The 22,020-nt window shown below is 44.3% G+C and overlaps 1 protein-coding gene across 1 annotated transcript in view; it reads right to left on the bottom strand.

The window, feature by feature from the left end:
* The window catches only part of setbp1 (SET binding protein 1), a 42,763-nt gene that overhangs the window by 9,071 nt on the left and 11,672 nt on the right, over nt 1-22,020 (bottom strand). The window contains exons 3-6 of the mRNA XM_059336833.1: nt 5,971-6,392; nt 2,839-4,776; nt 2,221-2,428; nt 1,044-2,109 (exon numbers count right to left, since the gene is read on the bottom strand). Coding sequence (XP_059192816.1) covers nt 1,044-2,109; nt 2,221-2,428; nt 2,839-4,776; nt 5,971-6,392 — 3,634 coding nt within the window. The remainder of the gene's footprint in view (nt 1-1,043; nt 2,110-2,220; nt 2,429-2,838; nt 4,777-5,970; nt 6,393-22,020) is intronic.

The following is a 22,020-nucleotide window of genomic DNA, read 5'->3' on the forward strand; positions in this document are numbered from 1 at the left end:
GCTCAAAGACAGCAGAATACAGAATGTACCAAAATACACATTAGTTTGGAAGTGAGAATCTGGGGCTCCCCTGCCTCTTTGTCTGTTTAAGTCCTGATAATCCTGGACATACCATGTTTATTAATAGGAATCACCTTGACGAGTATGCGGACATCTACATTTAAAATGGGAAAAACCCTGTTAACTCTGATTAAATACGAGATTAAGTCTCTACGCCAGCAAATAACAAGCCTGTTATCACTAGGGAACAGGATAATATATTGGACACCAATTATTTTTGCAAACATGCTCCTGATTCAGCTATATTAACACACAGCAACCTTGACATATACATGACTGGCTTGTAACGCCAAGATGATAAACAAAAGTGTAGCATCTTGTGCATTACTGTAGAGTATCTATGTCCAGTCTGTCCTCACTGCAGGGAGCACTTGACGTGCACGTAACAACCCTTATCCAAGCTTTGCCAACATCATGTTAACCTCATTTGCTAAATGAGTCACTGAGGTCACGCAGGTGACTGAAAGAAAGCCACATACTTAAAACACTACCTATGTTCAGTTTTTTTTATCTCCTGTGTACAGCAGAAGTCACTGTCAGTTGTGTTCATTCCTGTTCCTACTTTTCTCTAACAGATAGGAGTCTCACTGTTTTATGATCTTCCCTCCTTTGCCTTGCAATCGGACCTGTAATGAGGTCCATTGCTGTGTTAAGCTACTGTTAATGCCAGCTGAAAACTCCCTGCTGATGCTTTATATCAGAAGTTTTCCACAGGTGATCCATGGATGGCTTTTATTGTGAGGCAGCCACAAGAAGTCAAACCATAAGTGAACTGGTTAGAAAAAGACAAGCAGTTACTGGCAGTCATTGCCATTTGGGCGAACGTCAAACCTCCATCACATCATCACAGTAAGCAAAACATTTCACTGTGCTGCCCCTGGCAGAAGGAAAAACATCTCCACTGTAATGTTTTGTCTGCTCCTTTGTAAATACACAGAGTAGTTTAAAAATGAACAGGTAATCCTATTTTAAGTGGTTCTTACCAGTGAGGGAGGGACTGGAGCAGTTGTTCATCTGTCCTGGCTCCTGCCTGGCAGTTTGGAATGACATTAAGCCCTGATCTCCAAACACAGTGAGCCTCGTCTTCCTGCTCCTCCCTCCACACTCGTCCTCCCGTGACCCCAAAAAGAGGTCAGAAGCTGACTCCGACCGCTGCGATTGGCTACTGTAGCTGCTCATGAAGCTGTTTATTGGCTGTCGAGTCTGACGGGAGTGGAACTGGCTGTCAGAGAGAGAGTGTGTGGACAGCTGGTCTGACTCAAACATCCCTAAGCTGGATCCCAGGCTTGAGCCTCTACCGCTGCCCCTCTGCTTCTCCAGATGCTTTGAAGAGCCCTGACTGGCCAAGTCCCTCCTGTCACTCAGCATGCTGAGACGTGCATTGGTCTTAGCTCCGCTGAAGAGCCCACCCAACTCCTGTCGGTCTCGCAGCGAAAGGAGGGGTTCATCCTTGTGCTTATGTTTGTGCTTGTGCTTCCTCTTATGGAGACGAACCCCTGCAAGACTACCTGCACTGCCACCGCCTAGAGATCCCAGGCCCTCTCCTCTTACAGAGGGCCCCTGGAGTGGGCCACTGGTGCTGCGAAGCTTGGCCCCTGGCTGGAGCTTTGAGTGTCCACTGGAGTGGAAAGCCTTGGGAGGGGGGACAGCGGGCCTCATGAAGGGAGATGGAGGTGCAGGTCCTAGCGAGTGGTGGGGCAGGTAAAATGGGGGAGCAGGGGGAAAGTAGCCCAGACTCAGAGGAGGTGCATAAGGCATCGCATACGGTGCTGCATAGTAATTTCCCCCTGCCAGCGGATAACCATATCCTTGAACAAAAGGCAGCTTCGATGTGATTGGCTCGCTGGCTTTGGCTGGACGGCCTCGTCTCCTCTTAGCCTTCAGATCGGCACTCCTGCGGAGGTACGAGCTGGAGTCGCAGGGGTAGGAGTCGTAGGTAACAGGGTAGTAATGATGGAAGTTGAGGCGGAAAATTGAGGGATACGGGTGCTGGGGGTAGCAGGTGTATCGTCTGTGAGACACTCGTAGCTGCTGGAGCTTTACCACAACCTACAGGGAGGATAAAAAAAGAGGAAACGTTTAGAAAAAATATACAATGTACTTGAAGATTACAGTGTTTGGTCAAAGATAACACACAGAATATATGATAGTGTTTCTAACCTCCTCCAGTTCAGAGAGAAAGTGAAGATGGTCCCGGCTCTGTAGGCACTTCCTCTTCCGCCGATGATGTTTTTGCTTCTTTTCCTGCTGTGACAGGAAGTTGTCAACAGCGGTTACTTGCCGTTCACAGCGTGCTCGGCTGCCCTTGTTGGATGCTTCCAGGGCTGCTGCCTCTGCAGCCTCAAACCCACACAGATCAAATGAGTACCTGTATGAACACCACATGAAATGTAAAATCACATTAAAACCACCACTTTTATGGATATACAGAAGAAACAGAGTAGAGAAACAGAGTAGAAATTGAACTGTGCGCCATTGTCAATAAACCAATTCAAAATAACTCTGCTGCTTGTTTGGTCGTTTCTTAAAACCTCATCTCAGTGAATCTGCGACTTGCCACCAGCTGGTTTATGTGGTTTTTAAGTTCATAACAGTCACAGTTCTTTGTTACAGTGGTAACGATATAATAAAAAATGGCCAACAATCTGACCATCCTGCGATGTTAATTTAAAAGTGCATTCTACTCTAATGCTATTTTTTTGGTCTGAAATGTAAAACAAAAGCCTATAACTCAAGGGTTAGGGTTCAAGAAAGAAGAAGTGTATCGGTGTACTGTACCTGCGTCGAGAGGCGGGGCCCTTCTCAGTTTGATCCGAGGTGCTGTTGTTGTCTGTCCCGATCCCACTGTCACTCGGAATAGTCTCCTCACTGTGGGACTCGCTGATGGGGGACAGGGTCACTTCCTTCACCGACGCCCCCTCTGACAGGTGGGAAGGTGAATTAGCCAGAAGGCGTGGAGGAGACAGTTTCCACCCCCCGGAGAGGAAGCTCCTGCCTGGTGGCTTGGAGGGCAGAGCTGAGATCGGCTGCAAACTGGGCATAGTGGCATCAGAGTGGCTTGTTCTAATGGATGGAGCACTGGAGCTGGGAGACAAGGTGGCGGAAGGCACTACAGGGCTCTCATAGAGACTGGATGTGGAGACGGACAGTGGGGGCTTGTCCCTAGTGGTTTTTGGAGGGTTGGAGCCTTGGGTTTCTGCTCTGGGTTTTCTCCCTCTCTTCTTACCAATGTAGATGGTTCCTCTCTTGCTGACATTAATCTGTTTTCCTAGCCGAGCCTCGATGGTGGACGCCATGGCACTCATCGCTGAGGTAACAGGGGCAGAAGTTGACTTCAGAGCCAGAGCTCCGTTCTGACTGGAACCTGACAGGATTTCGTTCAGGATGCTCTGCATTTTCCCAAGCTTCATCTTATTCACTGGCCTGGAAGGACACCTGCCACGCTTTAGTTTCAGACTGTTGGAATTGGCGCTAATGGTTGTGGAAGTCATTTGGACTAATGTGTTTTGGTTGTGTATCTTCCTCCTACGGTTTAGCCCTGCGGCGGCGTCCTGTGCCAGGGGGCTTGGAGGTGAGGTGGAGGTGCCCTCGTGGATGGTCTCCACTGTTAGGAGAGGTTGTTTCTTGGGGCGTCCTCGTTTCCTCTTAATGGGTGTGTGGACGGTCAGGCTGTCAGTGTTGGTGTAGAGGGGGCTGGAGGGGGTGATGGGGAAGGCTGAGGGTGGGTCAGCTAAGGTGGAGGGGCTACCCCGGTTGTCTCTCTGTGGTGGCGTGAGGCTGGCATGGCTTTTAGCTTTCAGGTAGGACCACCTGTCCTTGGCCTTGGTGGGTCTGGAACTGGCTGTGGAGCTGGTGCTGTGGCTAGGGCTAGGACTCAAGGCCGCCCTGGGTCTGGGGCTGAGACTGGGACTCATGTTAGCCCTGGGCTTAGGGCTGGGGCTGGGACTGATGCTGCCCCTGGGGCTGGGGCTCGGGTTTGGGCTCGGGAGTCTGGGGTTTGTGTTTAGATTGGGTTTGTTGATATGATTGTGAATAGGCTCTCTGTGTTTCAGGGCATCCGTGCTGATCTTCGGACGACCCACCGGGTTCTTCTTCATTCTGTTTGCGCTTAAAGCTGAGTCTGGGTCAGATCCGTTAGTAACCGTCTCCCCTCTTTCAGCCCTGTCTCCTTTTTCTCTTTTATCGCTTTTATCTGCTCTCTCCGCTTTTTCTATCCTCTCTCTACTGACATCAGCCTGACTTGTAAGTCGAGAATCATTTTTGTGAGTCTCCATCTTATGTGCTACTTTGGGTTCTGGGGGCCCAGGCTGGTGCTTCTCTGTAGTGTCAGAGTCCTGCCGTTGCTGTAATTGCTCCTCTACAGAAAATGACTCGTCAAAAGAAGGCCTCCTCCGCCTCTTTCTTCCTTTCCCTTCCTCTGTCAGCATGGGCATCCCTCTGTCTTCTTCATCTCCTCTCCTCCCAGCACTCGCTCTCTCTCTCTCCTCTTTTCTCCTTTCCTCTCTTTCTTCATGAAAATGCTCAGCTGTCTCTTCTTGCCTGTACTTCTGCCTCTCCTCTGAATTACTTGGGCTCTCCGATCCTTTCTCTAGCTGTCTCCCCCAAGGTGTATCAGCACTGTGGGGATTACAGAGCATCCTCTGGGAGTCCTTCCTGCCGTACTTCCTCTTGATGTTCCCAAAGAGCTGCTCACTGACCTCTTGTAACCCCCTGCCCCTGGAGAGATGTAAACAGAGGGAAAATGATGACAAGTGAAAAAGAGGGAGAAAGAAAGAATGTTTTGTATTTCACCAACACTATACAACCAGTGCCAGTATTTACCAGTAACAACCAGAACTGTTTTTGTGCAAATATTTTGTGTAGCATGGTTTTCCCCACATGAGAAGGGGATGGAAGCACATCTACTCTTTCTCCCTCATTTAGATATTCTCTATCTGCACTCTGCCCCGTTAACCACTCAACGTTCACAATCTGCAGATGTGGTAATCACAGTGAAATTCCATTATTGGGAAAATTGTAAATATCACTGCAAGTGACTTACATACAGGCCTACATTAACTTGCCACTAACGTTAAAAAGTCAGCTGAGGTCTCTGCCGAATTGACAGCAGTTAACAAAATTTTCCCTCAAACCATAACATTGTAGTATAAAAGTATTATTCTATGCATTTTAAGTATACTATGATGATTCTCTGGATAATATCATGAATCACAACTATTTGGGCCAGAGTAATTGTGAGGTGAAATTTTCATATGTGAAAACACCTCTGTAGTGACAAACCTTGCATAGATACAGGTCAGGATAGTCAAGGTCAGACATTTTGGGGGACATTTACAGTGTTGTAGTGGAGAGTATATGCAGGTATATGGGTATACGCTCCTCTTTTCTCTGCAGTTTACAGTATACCCACCTATCAGCCAAAAAGCCATTGGAATATAAAGGAGAGTACACCCACTTCCTCCTGGTTAACCTACCCTTTTATGTGTTAGTACATGCTCCTCATCAATTATATACCACTACACCACTGGGCATAATAAAATATAGACATATAAAAAAACATAAGAAAAACACATTTTCAAGTGGAGAGGTACGTTAAATTGTGTTATACAATAAAATATTCAATGGATTGCAATTTATTACCTATTCTAAATAATTATTGCACCTGTTATATTGAATATATAATCAACATTTTTGCTTAATTTCACTTTAAATTCTCATTATTGCAGCAAATGAAACTGTTAAATCACTAAATAAATGAATCACTGTCCTGAAAATGTTTAATACTGCTACACAAAATATCACAATGGCTGTATCAACTTTCCCCATCCCCAGAGCTCAGTCTTTCTGTTCTAATGATCATGTTTGAATCATAATAACATCCACCACACAAGTAAAAAAAACAAATCATACCTGCTGAGAGAGGTCAAGTTGAGAATACTGGCATCTGTAACCACTGGCAACTGCAGGTCTGGAGTCAGGGACCTCTGCGGTGAGGGGCTTCGTGTCGCTGTTCGTGAGAAAGGTTGAGTTGGATCAAGCAAAGCACTCCTGCTGGCTCCTGCCAGTTCTCTGGCTGGCTCAGAATCTGCAGGATTGGCCGGGGATGCAGAAGGTGCTGTTGACGTGATCCAGTCTGGATTGATTTGGTGTTGATGTGCGTGAGCGTGTTGGAATTGTTGCGTGAGGGTGTGCTGTGTTTGCTGTGAGTGTGAGAGTGTGTGTGCAGGGGGGAGGGAGCTGCGAAGCTGGTGTTTGGGCGGAGTGTGATCTCCCAGTAGTTGCAGCAGGCCTCCCTCTCTCTGCTCAGGCATTCTGAACTGGCGCTCATATGTCTGTGGATGACAGAAAGACAAACAAAGATTGGTTACTACATACAGACGGAATCACGAGACAGCTTTATACAAATATATAAATAGCTGCAGGGATAGACAAATGACATGATAATGATCGTAAAACTATGACGACTCTATTTCCTGTCTTCGTACCATCAGCCTATCTTCACAGGGATAATACATATGTCGCTCAGCATCCCGTTCTGCATTCAGTTTCTTTTTGTCAGCACATATCAAATCACTGATTTGCTGTGCTCTGATATGACGCTTTTGTCTTTTCACGGCAGGACTGAAGCTTTTAATACATCTTGTGTTCATGAGCAAACAGTGTGCAACAAAACAAAAGGCTTGTTTACAGAGCAATTAAATTCCTGTGGCAAGGATGTTGCATGCTGTGAGAGCTGGGGGGGATGGAGTCGGGGGTGTCTGACTGCACACAGTATTAAACACAGTAGTCTAGCTCAGCCGTGTCCCTGACTGCCCCAGAGAGTTATTTACTATACATTATCTTCATTTTTCTGACAACTCTCCTGTACCTTAACTTACACTGTCATATAGACCAACCCCTGAACTGCTTATACAATATATGCCACAATTTATCTACAAAGTCAACCTTCACCGAGTACCAACTTTACACTTGTCCATGTAAAAAATTAACATAAAAGCCTGATATACTGTATTTGACAACACAACCCTGCTTAATGTATCACTGCTGTATAATCAGAGTTCTGCTGGAGGAAGAGAAATAGAGCAGCGGATGGCCTTTGTGGTTTAGCCTGTTATTAACAGACTCAGTATGACGCAACAAGACACTGTTCTGCTGCGCTGCAGGGAGATGTAACCTAACCACAGGCCTGCCTCTCGGCATATACACACAGGCGTGCATGTGGGAGCGCACACACACACACACACACACACTCAAATGCATACAGTAGATGTACACATTTCAAAGACTTTATGAAATCCTGGCTTCATACATAGTAACACAGAAAGGAAATGTATCTAATCTCGATGGATCGGCACTTTGCCAGGCTTTTTGCAGAAGCACACACAGTAATGAAACATATATAATGTGCCTAGTACTTATCACAGTGCACATGTATTTACAGGAACAAGCTCTTCATCTACTCTGTCTTTCACCTAGCCAATTAGGGGTATCACAATTTGATTAGACTTTCAAGGTCATGATTTGATTACATTTTCAATGGAGTTAAACTTTTCTCTCAGCACTGAAGGCTATCATCATTGTTAGACCATTGTCTCTTATTTCATAAAGATAAACAGATCATTGTTTTTATGCCCTTCCAAATGCCATTCACTTATTCAAATTCTTATTTAAAAGTGTGCATCAAGTGAAATATTGGCAATATGGTAAAAAAAAATTCTGATTTCATCAATCCTACTTTTGTTTTTGATGCTTGAAATTGAAAGCTCATTTCAATCGATTTTTGATTTAGAATTTAAATTGTGACACTCCTACTGCCAATGTCCTCTTCTGCCTTCAATTCATCAGCCACTTTCAATCTCCTCCATCCTTTATCTACCACTATCCAACGTTTTTCTTTCTCTTTCTCTTTCTGCTGTTAGACAGTTACACTCATTTTGTACTTCCATACAGGCTGCAGAAGCGGTTTATCAGCCAGACGCAAGCACAAGCAAAAAAAAAACCCACACAAGAACACAAGAACACTGAGCGGCATAAATGATTAACAATGGCAGAAAATGCATGTGTTTATATGCATACGCTCATTTATCTCCTGAACACACTGCTGTGGCATCTTTTCAGTTCTGAGATGTATGTTTGTGTGTGTATGTAATTGTGAATGTGTGTGTGTGTGCGCAGTGACACTGGAGAGGAGAAGCTGTGAGACAACAGAGGGATAAGATGACAGACACCTGATACACACATGCTTTCTCATTTAACCTGTCCTAGAATACCTGCTGTTTCAGGTTAAAGGAGGGCAGAGAGAGAGAGAGAGAGAGAGAGAGAGAGAGAGAGAGAGAGAGAGAGAGAGAGAGAGAGATAGAGATAGAGATAGAGATAGAGATAGAGATAGAGATAGAGATAGAGATAGAGATAGAGATAGAGATAGATAGATAGATAGATAGATAGATAGATAGAGAGAGAGAGTGAGAGAGCGATAGACAGGGAGATGGAGGTGGTTAGAGTGACACACACACACACACACACACACACCTAACCACAAAGCCACCACAGAGAGATAATAAAGAGTGGAGGCATGGACACCTTTCCTATAGAGATAGGAGTGCAAATAATAGGGAGGCCCCCCACCCCCTCCCCGCCTTTCTGGTTGTGGTTGGGTTATTGGCACCAGTTCAGCTTTTTGTTCTTAGTTTCCGCCCTTCTACCGCCCTCTCCTCCCTCTCCGCCTCTTACAGGGAAAATACACTCCCTGTCTGATATACACAGATATAAATAGTGGTCGTATGGATCGAGGTACTCATGGTTGTTGTAGAAACAGTGTGAAATGAACTTCTTATTTCTGATGGGGTCAAACAAAGTCACTCATACAACTTGATGGTTGTCATATGATAATAACTCAACATTTTTATGTTGATGTGGGCTATGCACTTTTTTCTATTGCATATTGACTGTTTTTGAAGTGTAAAACTGTAAAGTCGATGCTACAGAAAAATGTGATATGGCCAAATTATTGATTTATCCCTGTTATACAGTAATGGAAAAATTATTAGACCACCCTTTTTCTTCAATTTCTTGTTCATTTTAATGCCTGGTACAACTAAAGGTACATTTGTTTGGACAAATATAATGATAACAACAAAAATAGCTCATAAGAGTTTAATTTAAGAGCTGATATCTAGCCATATTCCATGGTTTTCTTGATAACAATAAAAATCATTATCAAGAAAACCATTAGAAATGGCTAGATATCAGCTCTTATCATTATATTTGTCCAAACAAATGTACCTTGAGTTGTACCAGGCATTAAAATGAACAAGAAATTGAAGAAAGATGGTGGTCTAATATTTTTTCTATGACTATGGGTCATTTCATATCTCAATATACACGATATATATCACCATATTGCAAATCTTTTGGTTTGGTTTTGTGGTTGCTCAATAAATAAATATGCCTATTTGTGTATACTCCAGTGTGAATTGAATACTTTATAAACTAAAAGTACTGAGTATTTTCTCATGTAATTAAGAAACTTGAGTGTAAAATGAACAATAGTAATAGTAATAACAGTTTCGAGTGAAATTATAGACAAAACAAGCATTTCCACCTACTGACTATGTTTACATACATCTAAACAAACACAGAATAATCAGATTCGGCAATAGTTTGATTTAACCATGCTGGGGTATTCTCATAAGAAGAATTCTTGGGTGTAGGCACCTAGGAGTTAAAGAATAAAGCTGAATTAATAAATGATCGTGCATAATGAAAACACTGCTTACAATTTATTTTATTTACCAACATTTGGATTCCAAGTAAACCATCAGACATTATCCACTGTTTTTATTATGCAGAGAGAACCCTGTCCTGAGCTGTATTTTATTCTAGGGGAGGGAATCATAAGGCCCAAAGAAAAACATTGCTGTACTTGGCAAATAGATTCTGATATCTCTCTGTTGTACATACGCTGCCCTGCTCCTGTCATGTGTTGTGTGAATAGGGACTGTGCTACTGGTGGCCTGCAGCAGGGGGCAGCGGTCAGGAAAATCAGCAATAGCATGGACTCTGACCCTGGAGCAGCCCACAAGCACAAGAGCTGTGAGGCTTCAACCTTTTTCCACACTGTCCTTCTTCTACACGTCCCCTCCGGTCAGATTTAGATAAGGAGAAAGGCCAGCACAAAACAGACCCGAGGCATGTTTAGTCCTGAACCCATCTGATGCACTCTCCCTCCCTTGAGGCTCTCAGGGCCGCGCTCAGGGGGTTAAGGGTCGTACTCCACAGCTAGGTCAACAACCATTTCTAGGATGTCTTCCCGCGGGTCAGCACTGTAACAACATGAACTGGTCTCAGTCAGTCATACAAAAGCTCCCCGGCACCCGAATGCAGGCAGATATAAGCTGCACATTCCTTTCCACTGGTGATGTAACCATCAGATAAGGTCAGAGCGCGGCGGAGGAGCTCATGGATAATATGTGACTAAGTGCTGCAATCACCCAACTGAAAGGCACTTTGCAAATGAGTCAGCATATATTTACTGACACATCCATGTGTGTGTGAATGTAATGTTCACACTCAGCAGGCTGTTGTAAACGGAGATCTGGATGTAAAAAGTTCAACTCCTCTCTCCTACAGTTTTGACGTGAGGTGAGGGGAGGTATGTGACGGCCCCTCCTGTCCTTTCCTCTCCTGCAGCCTCTCGTTTTCCACTGTTGAATAAACTGAAAGTCTGAGTGGAACTTCTCCCTCACACACACACAAACACACACACACAGAGCACCCTGGCTGCACCATTATACTGGGAAAGAACACCCTAAACAGGCACACCCAAATCTCACAACTCAGCACACATATACACACATATACACCAGCAAACATATACACAAACTCCATGCACGCACACACAAACACGCTGCCCTTCAAATAGTTTTTCGCAGCCTTTTATTTGGCTGCACGCCCGGTGGTTAGAGTGTTTCATTTTTCCCTGTGTATGGAACTGGGCAGCTGTCCAGACAGACACACAAAGAGAAAGAGAGAGAGACAGAGAGAGAGAGAGACACAGAGAGAGAGACAGAGGGAGAGAGAGAGAGAGAGAGAGAGAGAGAGAGGGAGAAATGGGGAGGGTGGAGGGAGAGAGGGAGGGAGGGAGGGAGGGGGGTTAGTGAAAGAATGAGAGCGGCAGAGAGGGAGGGAAGAAGAGGACCAGCAGAAAAACAAGGAGAGGTGCCTAGACCCGTTAACAACTAGTTCCCTCCGAAACCTTATGATTGATATGATCCTCTCTTTTTCCCTCTCTCTCTCTCTCTCTCTCTCTCTCTCTCCTTGTCACACACACACAAACACTCTCCTTGGCTTTGACACCATGCTGTCTCCCTCTGCCCCTGTGGCCTCGTGCACTGCCCCCCCCCCCCCCCCCCCCCCCCCCTCCTCCTTATCACATCCCTCCTTTTCTTCTTCTTTTCTCTTTTCTGGAGCTGACCATTCTCCCCCTGTGGGAACTACCCCTCCATACCCCCTCCTCACCCTCACCCCCCCTCTTCTCTCCAGCTCCATTCAGAGCGCTTTGCTGTGATCTGTGTTTCTGACAGTTCTGCACACACACACTCTCACACACACACACACACACACACACACACACACACACACACACACACACACACACACACACACACACACAGAGACACACACAGCTCCTCTGCAAACAAACACCATGAATACTAACACAGCTTTGTGTCCACAGCACTTAAAACGGGGTAGAAGGAGAGGGAGGGGGGGCAGAGGGGGTTGGTGTGCAGAGAAAAGGAGGGAAAAGCGATGGAGGAGAAAAGAGGCACTGTGTTGATCTTGTGGCCACTCTCACAGACCTCCCCTCCCTCCCTCCCTGACACCCCCCCTCCCCTCATCCCTGTTTCTCGTTCTCTCGTTCTTCCCACCAGTTCTCCCGGGAATAAAGACTTCCATTCATGCGCCTGAGGAGACCCACAGCAGGGGAGAGAAAAGAGGGAGGAGAAGGGGGGAGAACAGATGAGGGGGTGTCAAGGTGGGACAGTTTGTGGATCACTGGGATCAGGCCCGCTGCCTAAAATTGTGTGTATATGTGTATGTGTGTCTATTTTCACTCAGCGTGTGCTGCCTCAGCCAACACTTCACTATCTCAGATCTGGTGGCATCTGTGCCAGCCCAAAGCATCTTCTGGGAAAGTTGGGTGGGAAAGTTTGGAAATTGGGTTCCATTCAAAACTTCCACTCTTCCAGTAATGCTGCAATTCCACAACTATGTGTTCAGCCTACAGCTACGGTTTAACAAAACAGGGCTGGATTATTAGGAGCCAGAAACTCACTTTTTCTGCAGCATATTCTTTTTCTACACCCTGTTGAGCGCCCTCCCCACTGGGAATGATCAAACATTCGATCTACAGTACGTTTGTCCTTTAGCAAACTGTACGGCAGAAGCCAGATTTAATGCACAGCAGTAGGTCCTAAGCAAATGTTCCCTCCTACGTCCACAGCAGTAATCCTTCAGATTGAAGTGCTCCTAAAGATAGCCGCGAAACACCCAAGAGTCTCCTTGTCACACTCTCTTCAGACACGCTCAGACGTAGATGACTCAATCCGAACAAAAGCCTGTGATTGGCTGAACCGAAGCATGTTATTACGGTGCAATTGGAGGTTTTCACCCGCTCAGTAATGACAGACACATTTACATGCTACACAAAGTATACATCTAATCCCCGCTATTAGCATTAATGGTGTGTGTGCAGGCATATGTGTGTCCTCCTAGTGAATAGCGCTAAGAACCACATTAGTGGAGTTTTTTCATAGTGATTATTACAGCGATTATGTACCAATTGTTCCATTCATGGACGTGGTTGAATCTCCAGTGACAGCATTATGCATTTCAATCAGTGCACATGCTCAGCACAAAGAAAATATACACAAGCATACAGACTGGCCACACACACACATACACTGTCTCTCTTTTTCTTTAAGGGAAAGTATAAAAAACAAGTGTTGGAGTGCTTCATGAACAGACATAATGCTGTTAAATCAATGCATCTATTGGGGGAATTAAGATACACACACCTACATACACATGCACAACAGACAGTGTAAAACCAAAGGAACGTGTTTTTCACTGCGCTCTGTGCACCATATGACCCAATCGTACCACTTCTGTACAACAGGAAACAATTAACAGCCAATGAGCTGCTCTAAATCCTAAGGGATGGCTTCCTGTGTGGAATGATGGGTAATTCAAGACAGAAGCTGCGCTGAGATTAAACACTTCCTCTCTGGCAAACAGTGGTCTGTAACAGCGGAGCCCCATTCACTGATTAGTTATTCAAAAATAATGCACTTTAATGCATCCTTGTCTGGTTATGAGGCCAGGGCTGCAACTAACAATTACTTTCATTATCCATTAATCTGCAGATTATCTTTTCGATATGTTTGTCTATGCAAAGGCAGAAAAAAATGAAAAATGTTTGTCTAAGGTGATGTCTTTCTGTCAGTCCAAAACCCAAAGACATTCTGTTTAATATCATTTACAAGAGAAAAGCAGGAAATCTCCAGATCTCAGAGGCTGTAAACAAGATTTCATGCCAGTTTAAATTGAAAATGTCTTTAACGATTAAATTCACAATCAAAACAGTTGCAGCTTTAACTACAGCAATACGTAACAGGAAATGTTTGTTTCTGTACCTTTTTGGGACTTATAATGCTGTATTACCCTAAAAATGTCTGTCAAAATTACTTTTTTTAGATCCCAATTTGATAAAGAAAAGGAAATAAAGCACATAGACATTTGATAGTGTTGCTGACACTAATCAATTGTCAGATAATTAAGTTGAATTAACTTTTATTTTGTATTTTATAGTTTTCAGCTCCATCAGGTAATGCGAGATTCAACAAGAGGAAAACATGGATTTATGCTTTTCTCTCTTTTGTCTCAATTAAAAATTGATTATTGATTGAATATTGGACTGCTGGTTAGACAAAAAGCATCAATTTTAAGATTTTACCTTGTGCTTCTGGAAACTAGCATAACCATTATTACTATTTTCTCACATTTTATAGATGGAACAATTATTATACAATTATAATAAGAATCAACAGATTCATCAATAATGGAATAACCATCATTTGCAACATTACTAAAGAGCAAACTGTTTTCTACCAAGTCATGCTTACAAACGGTTGCTGACAGACGGATTGCTGTCTTTGAAGAAGGACTCTTGAGTCTGCACTTTAAGTTTAAAGCTTGTAAAGTAACACTTTCCCTGCTTTGTCTACATATTTCTGTGAATTTCCCAGTCCTCAGATGATCCCAGCTCACAGGAGAGAGTTAGAGAGCCACTTTATGACATCCTCAGTGACAGGGAGAATGGGCAAAGTGAGACACAATAGTCTTAACCAATCAGACTGCCCGCCTCCCCTAAGGCCCCCTCGCACCAACAATAACGCCTTTGTATGAGGCTGCACTCCACTCGCACGTTCACACACACACACACACACACACACACACATACACACACACACACACACACACACACACAAGCATAGCTTCGTACACTTTCCTCACAAAGAGAGGCGGGAGAAGCCGTGCAGTACATCTAGAGCTGCATCAGTGCAAACTAAACTATGTTGGAATTAGTGTGTGTATTATAGCTAACAACCTGGCTCTGTGTGTGTGTGTGTGTGTGTGTGTGTGTGTGTTTCCTTCCAGGCCTGGGCACATGACTGCAGCTGCCCCCTCGCTCTCTTGTCTAAACCGGCACCCCTCCTTGTTGTAGGTGAGAGGTCACACGGAGTGGCATTCCTCTCGGTCTGAGAGTGAGCGAGCGAGCATTACGCAGAGCAGAGGGGGGCAGAGAGAGAGAGACTGAGCAGGGCAGAAAGCACGAGGGGGCAAAAACGCAACAGAGCAGGGCAGGTAAAAGATGAAGAGCGCAGGGCATTCAAGAGTGTGTACGTGTGTGTGCATGTGAGCATATGTGTGTGTGTGTGTTGAAATGGACCACTAAACAGAAGACCCTTGTGGCTCTTCCCTGCTTCATAAACACAGCTGTTTGTTTAGTCTGAGCTGCCCCAAGGGACAGACATAGAGACAGAAGGACAGACAGACACATTATATCATTTATTCATGTCCACATCCATACTTAAAAGACAACGAGCATAAATAAACAGCAAAACTACAGACGGATTATTTTACAAAGCCTGGTACAGAGACATGAAAAGTAGCAGAAAACTGAGCAGAATGACACACACAAACACACAATATCTGAGAAGCTCCGGCTTAGAGGCGTTTTAATGATTTGTATGATTAGGTATATTTAACACGAAGGTGTTTTATACCACATAGTAGTGACTCTGTCTGAATTAAGGCTGGGCGACATGCCCAAAATCTTCTACCCTGATATAGGTCATTTATCATCTCAATAACAATACATATCAAGATATAGCATGTTTTCTGATTATTCAAGAAATAAAAAGCCTATATGAAACAATGACAAGCGTCAATATGATGCATTGCTGTAACGCAGTATAGCCACCATTTTTTCTGAAATTCAAACCAACTGATCAAAAATGTTAACATGGTTTAAAATTATTCTAATAAATCAAAATCGATAATAACAAACACATACTAACTCAAATTTCCCCAAAATATTTTGTATGTATGTATGTTTATTTTTTTACGAGTTCTCTATAATTTTTCACTTGAAACTGTTGAAACTGATTTTGCAAGTTCTTCAGTTCTTCTCAAAATGAGAAAATTCTCAGTACTTTTATTTATTTATTTTTTTTAAAATAGGAGGTGTACAAAAATAGGCTTTACCATGCGGTTATTTCAAATAGACTATCATTTATTGAACTACCAGAAAACATGCTATATCGTGATATATATCGTTGTTGAGATAAGCAATGTCCTATATCTGGGTAGAAGATATCCCCCAGTTCTACAGTATAACAATGAAAAAAAATAAAATAAATAAGTGTAGTGCTGGATACCACTTTTCCACTGTAATTTCTCTTGCTTTCAGACAAACACACACCAGTGCACACACACCAGTGCACACACACACACACACACACACACAAACACACACACACACCCCTTCTGACAGGCGCGTCCCAGACAGCTGATGGGGCCATCAGATTTCACTGACAAACACACTTACGCTTCAAGTGAGACACAGTGAAAGTCAATACTCTGCGCCTGCTTCTCCTTTCCTTTGACTCCAATCATCCCCTTTTTCTCCCCTCCCCTGCACCGAACATCACCCTCCATCCCTGCTGGACCTCCTCTCAAAACCACAGAATACACTCCTCCTTGCACACACACACACACACACACAACACACAACACACAACACACACACACACACACACACACACACACACACACTAACCACAGAGGCAGAGGCATGATGGAGCCACACTAACAAAGTGGCCACCAGGAACACATGATGCTGTGACTCAACATCATCCGTGACCGCAGAGGACATCAAACATGGCCGCCCTCCAGATAATCCCACAGTTATGTGAGTCACAGTCAACCGCTGTCCAAAAACCCAAATCTAGCCTGTTTATGTTTTTTATAGTTTACACTTAAATTGATGCTGCCATGTCAAACCCATGACTACTTGGATTTAGACTTTTCTCGTTGTTGTTTTATATAGTTGAAGGGTGACAGTGTGCTTTTTACTACACAAAGTCTGTGACTACTGAATGAGTTTCAGCTGTAAAGCACCCTAAAAATCTTATTGCGATTCATAAAAGGGACCATGTTACCGTCACTTTCAGGTTGGTAATTGTATCTACTAGAACATGTTTTAATGCTCCAAAAACGTTTTATTTTTCTGAAACTTTCCACGGCTGCTGCACCTCTATTCACCCTCTGTCTGAGACACCTCTTGAAAAAGCCTAGTCTGCTCTGATTAGTCAGCGTTTATGGGTCTTCTGTACCTGTGCTCTTGCTGTGTCAGTACCACCATCATTGTAGGACAGAAAGGACTGTGATTGAACGGTTTCAATCATCAATCACCAATAAAAACTTCTATAAAAGCTTCTTTTTAAAAAATAGACAAAATCAAACATGTTGGGGCAAATTCTGGAGAAATTAGCAGCTTTGGCAACCAATATTACATTTTCTCTGGCGTTAGCATGTAGCTACATGTAGCCGAGTTTGAAATGTACACCATATATGACCATAATAGAAACCCGGCAAAAACTAACGTCAGTTTGAGCGAAGATTAAAATTGTTGGAAATGGTGTGTTCAGAACGGTTGGAAACCTGAGGTTTTTGCTCACAGGGATTACTTTTATATACATTTACTGCATTATTTGAAACTTTGGCCATGTTTAATATGAATATCTGACATTGTCACATTATATGTATGAAAGAAAAAAGGCTAAAATGCCTTCATGTTCATGGGTAGCTCCTCCCTTACTGGGCTATTGGCATTTCTTAAGTGCAAGTAGCTGCTTCAGATCTTCATTAAAATGTAACATGAGCTCGACTGGCTATTATATTCTGCCTGCATCTGCCTGAAGAGGAACAGCAACCCACTGGGACCGGGCACAATAGTGAATGAATAGGGCTTGACCTTTGGGACAGATTGAGAAGATGGTATGTGTGTGTCTGATTGAGAAATTAGCTACAGTTCCAACCAAATGGTCAGCACAAACACACACACACACACCAAATCCAGCCCTGAGGGTAAGAAAGCAAAGGCCAGACTCCAGTTGTCTCAACCCTGACCCACTCGCACAAACAAACAATACAGCGCGCACACACGGAGACACACACACAGACACAGAGGCTTACACAACTGTGGAGTCCAGCTATCACCTCGACTTTTGAATGTCCGGCAGGGTCAAAGTTCATCCCTTCTTCTGCCAGCCTCCAGCGCTTCTTTGTGTGACTGTGTGTGTGTCTGGGTGTGTGCGTGTGCTCACTAGGAGTGACCTTGCCGAGTCATTCATTGTGGATACACTGCAGCACCAGCACTACTGCAGAGCTGATTAGGGAGCAATCTTGCTCGTGTAATGTGTGTATATTTGTGTGTGTGTGTGTGTGTGTGTGTGTGTGTGTGTGGGAGAAAGACAGATGAACAGATTGTGTTTTGTCTGGACTTCCTTCAGGTTTGAGAGATACTCAAGAGCAGATCAGAGGTTAGATGCAAGGAGATGTGTGTGTGTCTGTGTGTGTGTGTGTGTGTGTGTGTGTGTGTGTGTGTGTGTGTGTGGGTGTCGGTGTGTGTGTGTGTGTTTGTGTGTGTGGGTGTCGGTGTGTGTTTCAAGTGTGTACAGGGTGTGTATGGGGGTCAGACACAGATGGACAGCTGGTGTTTCAGCGGTGCTAAATCACTCACCCCTCCCCAGCATGCAAGCACACACACACATACACACAAACACACACATGTCCCATCCCCCATCGACCACAGGGAAACGCCCCTTAAAGCATTCCCAGCTCCTACTCGCCGTAAGACTGCACACTGAGGACGCACACACCAAAATAAAAGCCTGCTTATTTCCAACGCAATGACAGACACCAAAAAAAGCCCAATATGACAGTTTGGTCAGGCCATATTAGACGTGATCATTTCATGTTGGTACACTTTCATAAATCAGTCAAGGATTGCTCTCTGCGGGTAGGCACAACACCACACACACACACACACACACACACACACACACACACACACTCCTATTTTATGAGCTCATCAAGTCCCTCAGGTCACCAACCGCCATCTCAGCCAGGGATAAAAAATTTCACATCAAAAGGCTAACCATTTCACACACACGCATGTGCGTGCACATAGAGTGCGCACACACTTGGCGTGGCAACTGTAGCAGCATTAATTTCCTTGTGAATGCACTTGACTAACACATAATAATCCCAAACACTGCTGGGAGACCACCAAGCAACACACACACACAGCCAGGGGGACCACCAAGCAGAGGGGCTGTCAAGACAAGATAAGTGTGTGTCTAGCGTCAGGGTTTCGCATACACCCAACACTACACATATATACACACACACACACACACACACATAAAGCAACAACACACAGCCTGGCCTGGACTCCTGGAAAAGCTCTGGCTTATCTCTCCCCACAGATAGTGAAATGGATTAAGAGCCACATTTGGCACGTCCAGAGAACTGGACAGATAACCAGGAAAACACTCTCTCTAACTGCAATCACTGCTCAACATGATTTGTGTGCGTGTGTGTTTCTCTATGTGTGTGCGTGAGAGAGAAAGAAAGGGAGTTGATGCATTTTAGCTTGCGTATGCTCCCCCATGTGTAGGCATTGGATCGATAACTGTGTGTCTACGTGTGTGCATGTGGGCATGTGTGTCTGGAGGAGTGATGCAGTGGTTGACCCAGGACCCAATCCGTTAGAACACACACATTCATCTTCCAAACACACACAGCGTGGCCAGACAAAGAGCTGTGTGTGAGGGGACGTTCAGCATGTGTGTGATGTCAGCTGGAGACAGAGAAGGGGAGCCCATCATATCCCGTTTATGTGTGTGTGTGGGTCTGTCCCCTGACACAAGGCGCCTGCTCATTGACCTCCCTGGTTATAGATGCCTGCTATGAAGATGATAGGTGGGCGAGATTCCCTTTAAGACTCGGAAATGACATCTTTTCTCTTTTCTTCTCTTTAGTATGTCTGTGTCACTGCTTCATTCACTCCCCCTACATAATGGACACTCAGTAGTTTACTCTATAGTGAGGACTAATTGAGATATTGAACACTTGTGAATTGTTGTCATTCAATGTCATCACAGCCGCAGAATCACATGACTATAAAACACGATACATTGAATCGTGGGATCGTCCACTTAACTTGAACACTACTGTTTCAATGATGTTTCCAATAACTTCTGGGTAGAAAACCCCTTTCCCATGTACATACAGTTAAACAGGGGGCCTAATTCACCTGTTGGGGCGCAGAGTGAAATAGATGACAGCTTGAGTTTACCCAAAGCTGAAAATGTAAACAGTAATAAACAAGTTTGCCAATTTCACATACCTATGCAATTCAAATCAACTGGCAGTTTTCGACCTGAAAGTGATTCTTATTGTTTGCACAACATCATGGTGATTCAGTCTGTTGTGAGACATTTTGAGACTATTTCTGAACTATTTCCACACATTTCCAACTTCTGGCCTCAAAGCATTTGAGATGCACGACACCAAATGTAAACAAAAAACATGGCTGACTGTGACAAACTTATATTTTTTGGCGAGTACACACAATCAGCAGTGCAGCCTACATGCATATTTAAACAGAACAGAGTAGAAAAACTTTTAAGGCACTCCTATTCTTGAAAATCTAAATGCAAAACAGCCTTTTATTTAATGAAATACAGGCAAATATACTAATGTGCCTTTCAGTTGATGGTATACCATTAATAATGTTTGCTTACATGAGTGCTGCCATTAAAATGTAACGTCAGACAGTTGCTTCTTCATGAAATCTGGGAAAACAGATTTTGCTCCGAGTTTAAGTAGGAACTAACTGAGTCCTGTTTCATTGTAATTTTCTAGAGGGAGTTGGACATTTCCAGGTTAAGAGGTGTTCAGTCATGAAACACTTATTCTGCATACATTTAAAGTCCAAATTTGGACACTCAAATGAAATGTCAAGGGGTAAATACAGTGCACAATATAATGAATATGGAGTGTTTTTGGACACACTGTGCTTGAATCCATACTTGTTCTTACACTATGTAAGCACCAATTGTGCTGAACATTTACATAACCCAAATAATATTTGCATCTCTTATTGTTTATTCCAGTTTTTGCTCGCTGTGTCCTGTTACTATTTGATGCTGGAACGTGCCAGCTTCCCCTCATGAGTAACAGAAAGTTTTAAACACTTACAAAGTTTTAAAAGGACAGCAGATTATTCAAAATAAAGAATGTCTAAAAAATGTCTTTCTTTGCGCCATTCTGCATGTTTGCCTACTTATCTGTCTGTCTGTCTGTCTGTCTGTCTGTCTGTCTGTCTCTTCCCTTCTCTGTCCATTAGAGTCAAATCTCTGTCTTAATGGGCATCTATTGTATCCTGCCTCTCCCCCTCCTCTATTCACCACACTACCACACGCACATGCACGCTCCCTCTGAGGGGGCCCCTTAACCAGGCTCTCCATATGCCTGACCCCCACCTCCTTTCTCCTCCTCCTCTTTCCACAACCCCCTTCTCCTTTCCCCATCTCCTGCTCACACTCTGGCTTCTGCTCTGTTGCTGCTGCTGCTGCTGCCCCACGCTGCCATCTGCTACAAGACAACAGAGGGTAAAAGAGGGAGGAAGAGGAAGAAAAGAGTGTAGTGAAAAAGACTGAGTGAAAAGAGGAAGACATGAGGGAAGAAAAGACTGAGGGGAAAAAGCGGAGAAAGAGGGACAGATAAAAGAGAAAGAGAGAAAGAGGGAAAGAGTAGATGTGGACACAATACAGCAGAGAGCAGAGAGGCTGTCCATCTGCTCCCCCTCTCGCCTCCCCTCCCCTCCTGACACACAGCCTCACACACACCACAAAGAGAGTATTTAACCTCAACGCACACGCACACACACACACACACACACACACACACACACACACACATACATACGAGAGGGAGACAGAGAGACAGAAAGCAGCCCAGCCTCTCTCTTTAACCCGTTCCTCTCCAGTGAGCCTGCCTGTATTACACCCTTGGGGTGGCAGGTGATGGGTGGATGGAGGGAAAGGATGTAGGGGGGAGCTAGGGGTAGAGGGAAGGGGGATGGGGGTGTGTGATTGAGGGACAGAGTGTAAGGGATGAAGGGTTGAAACTGATCTGAATCAACACCAACACATCCTCCCCTCCCCTCCCCGAACCTCAAGTCTCAATAGAGACCAGCTTGCTGCCCCTGTCACTATGACAACCTCTGTCAATCATACTGTAGCAGTGGGGACCGATGGCGCTGGA

Source organism: Centropristis striata, chromosome 7, assembly GCF_030273125.1.
Source record: "Centropristis striata isolate RG_2023a ecotype Rhode Island chromosome 7, C.striata_1.0, whole genome shotgun sequence".
In the NCBI taxonomy this organism is placed as follows: domain Eukaryota; kingdom Metazoa; phylum Chordata; class Actinopteri; order Perciformes; family Serranidae; genus Centropristis; species Centropristis striata.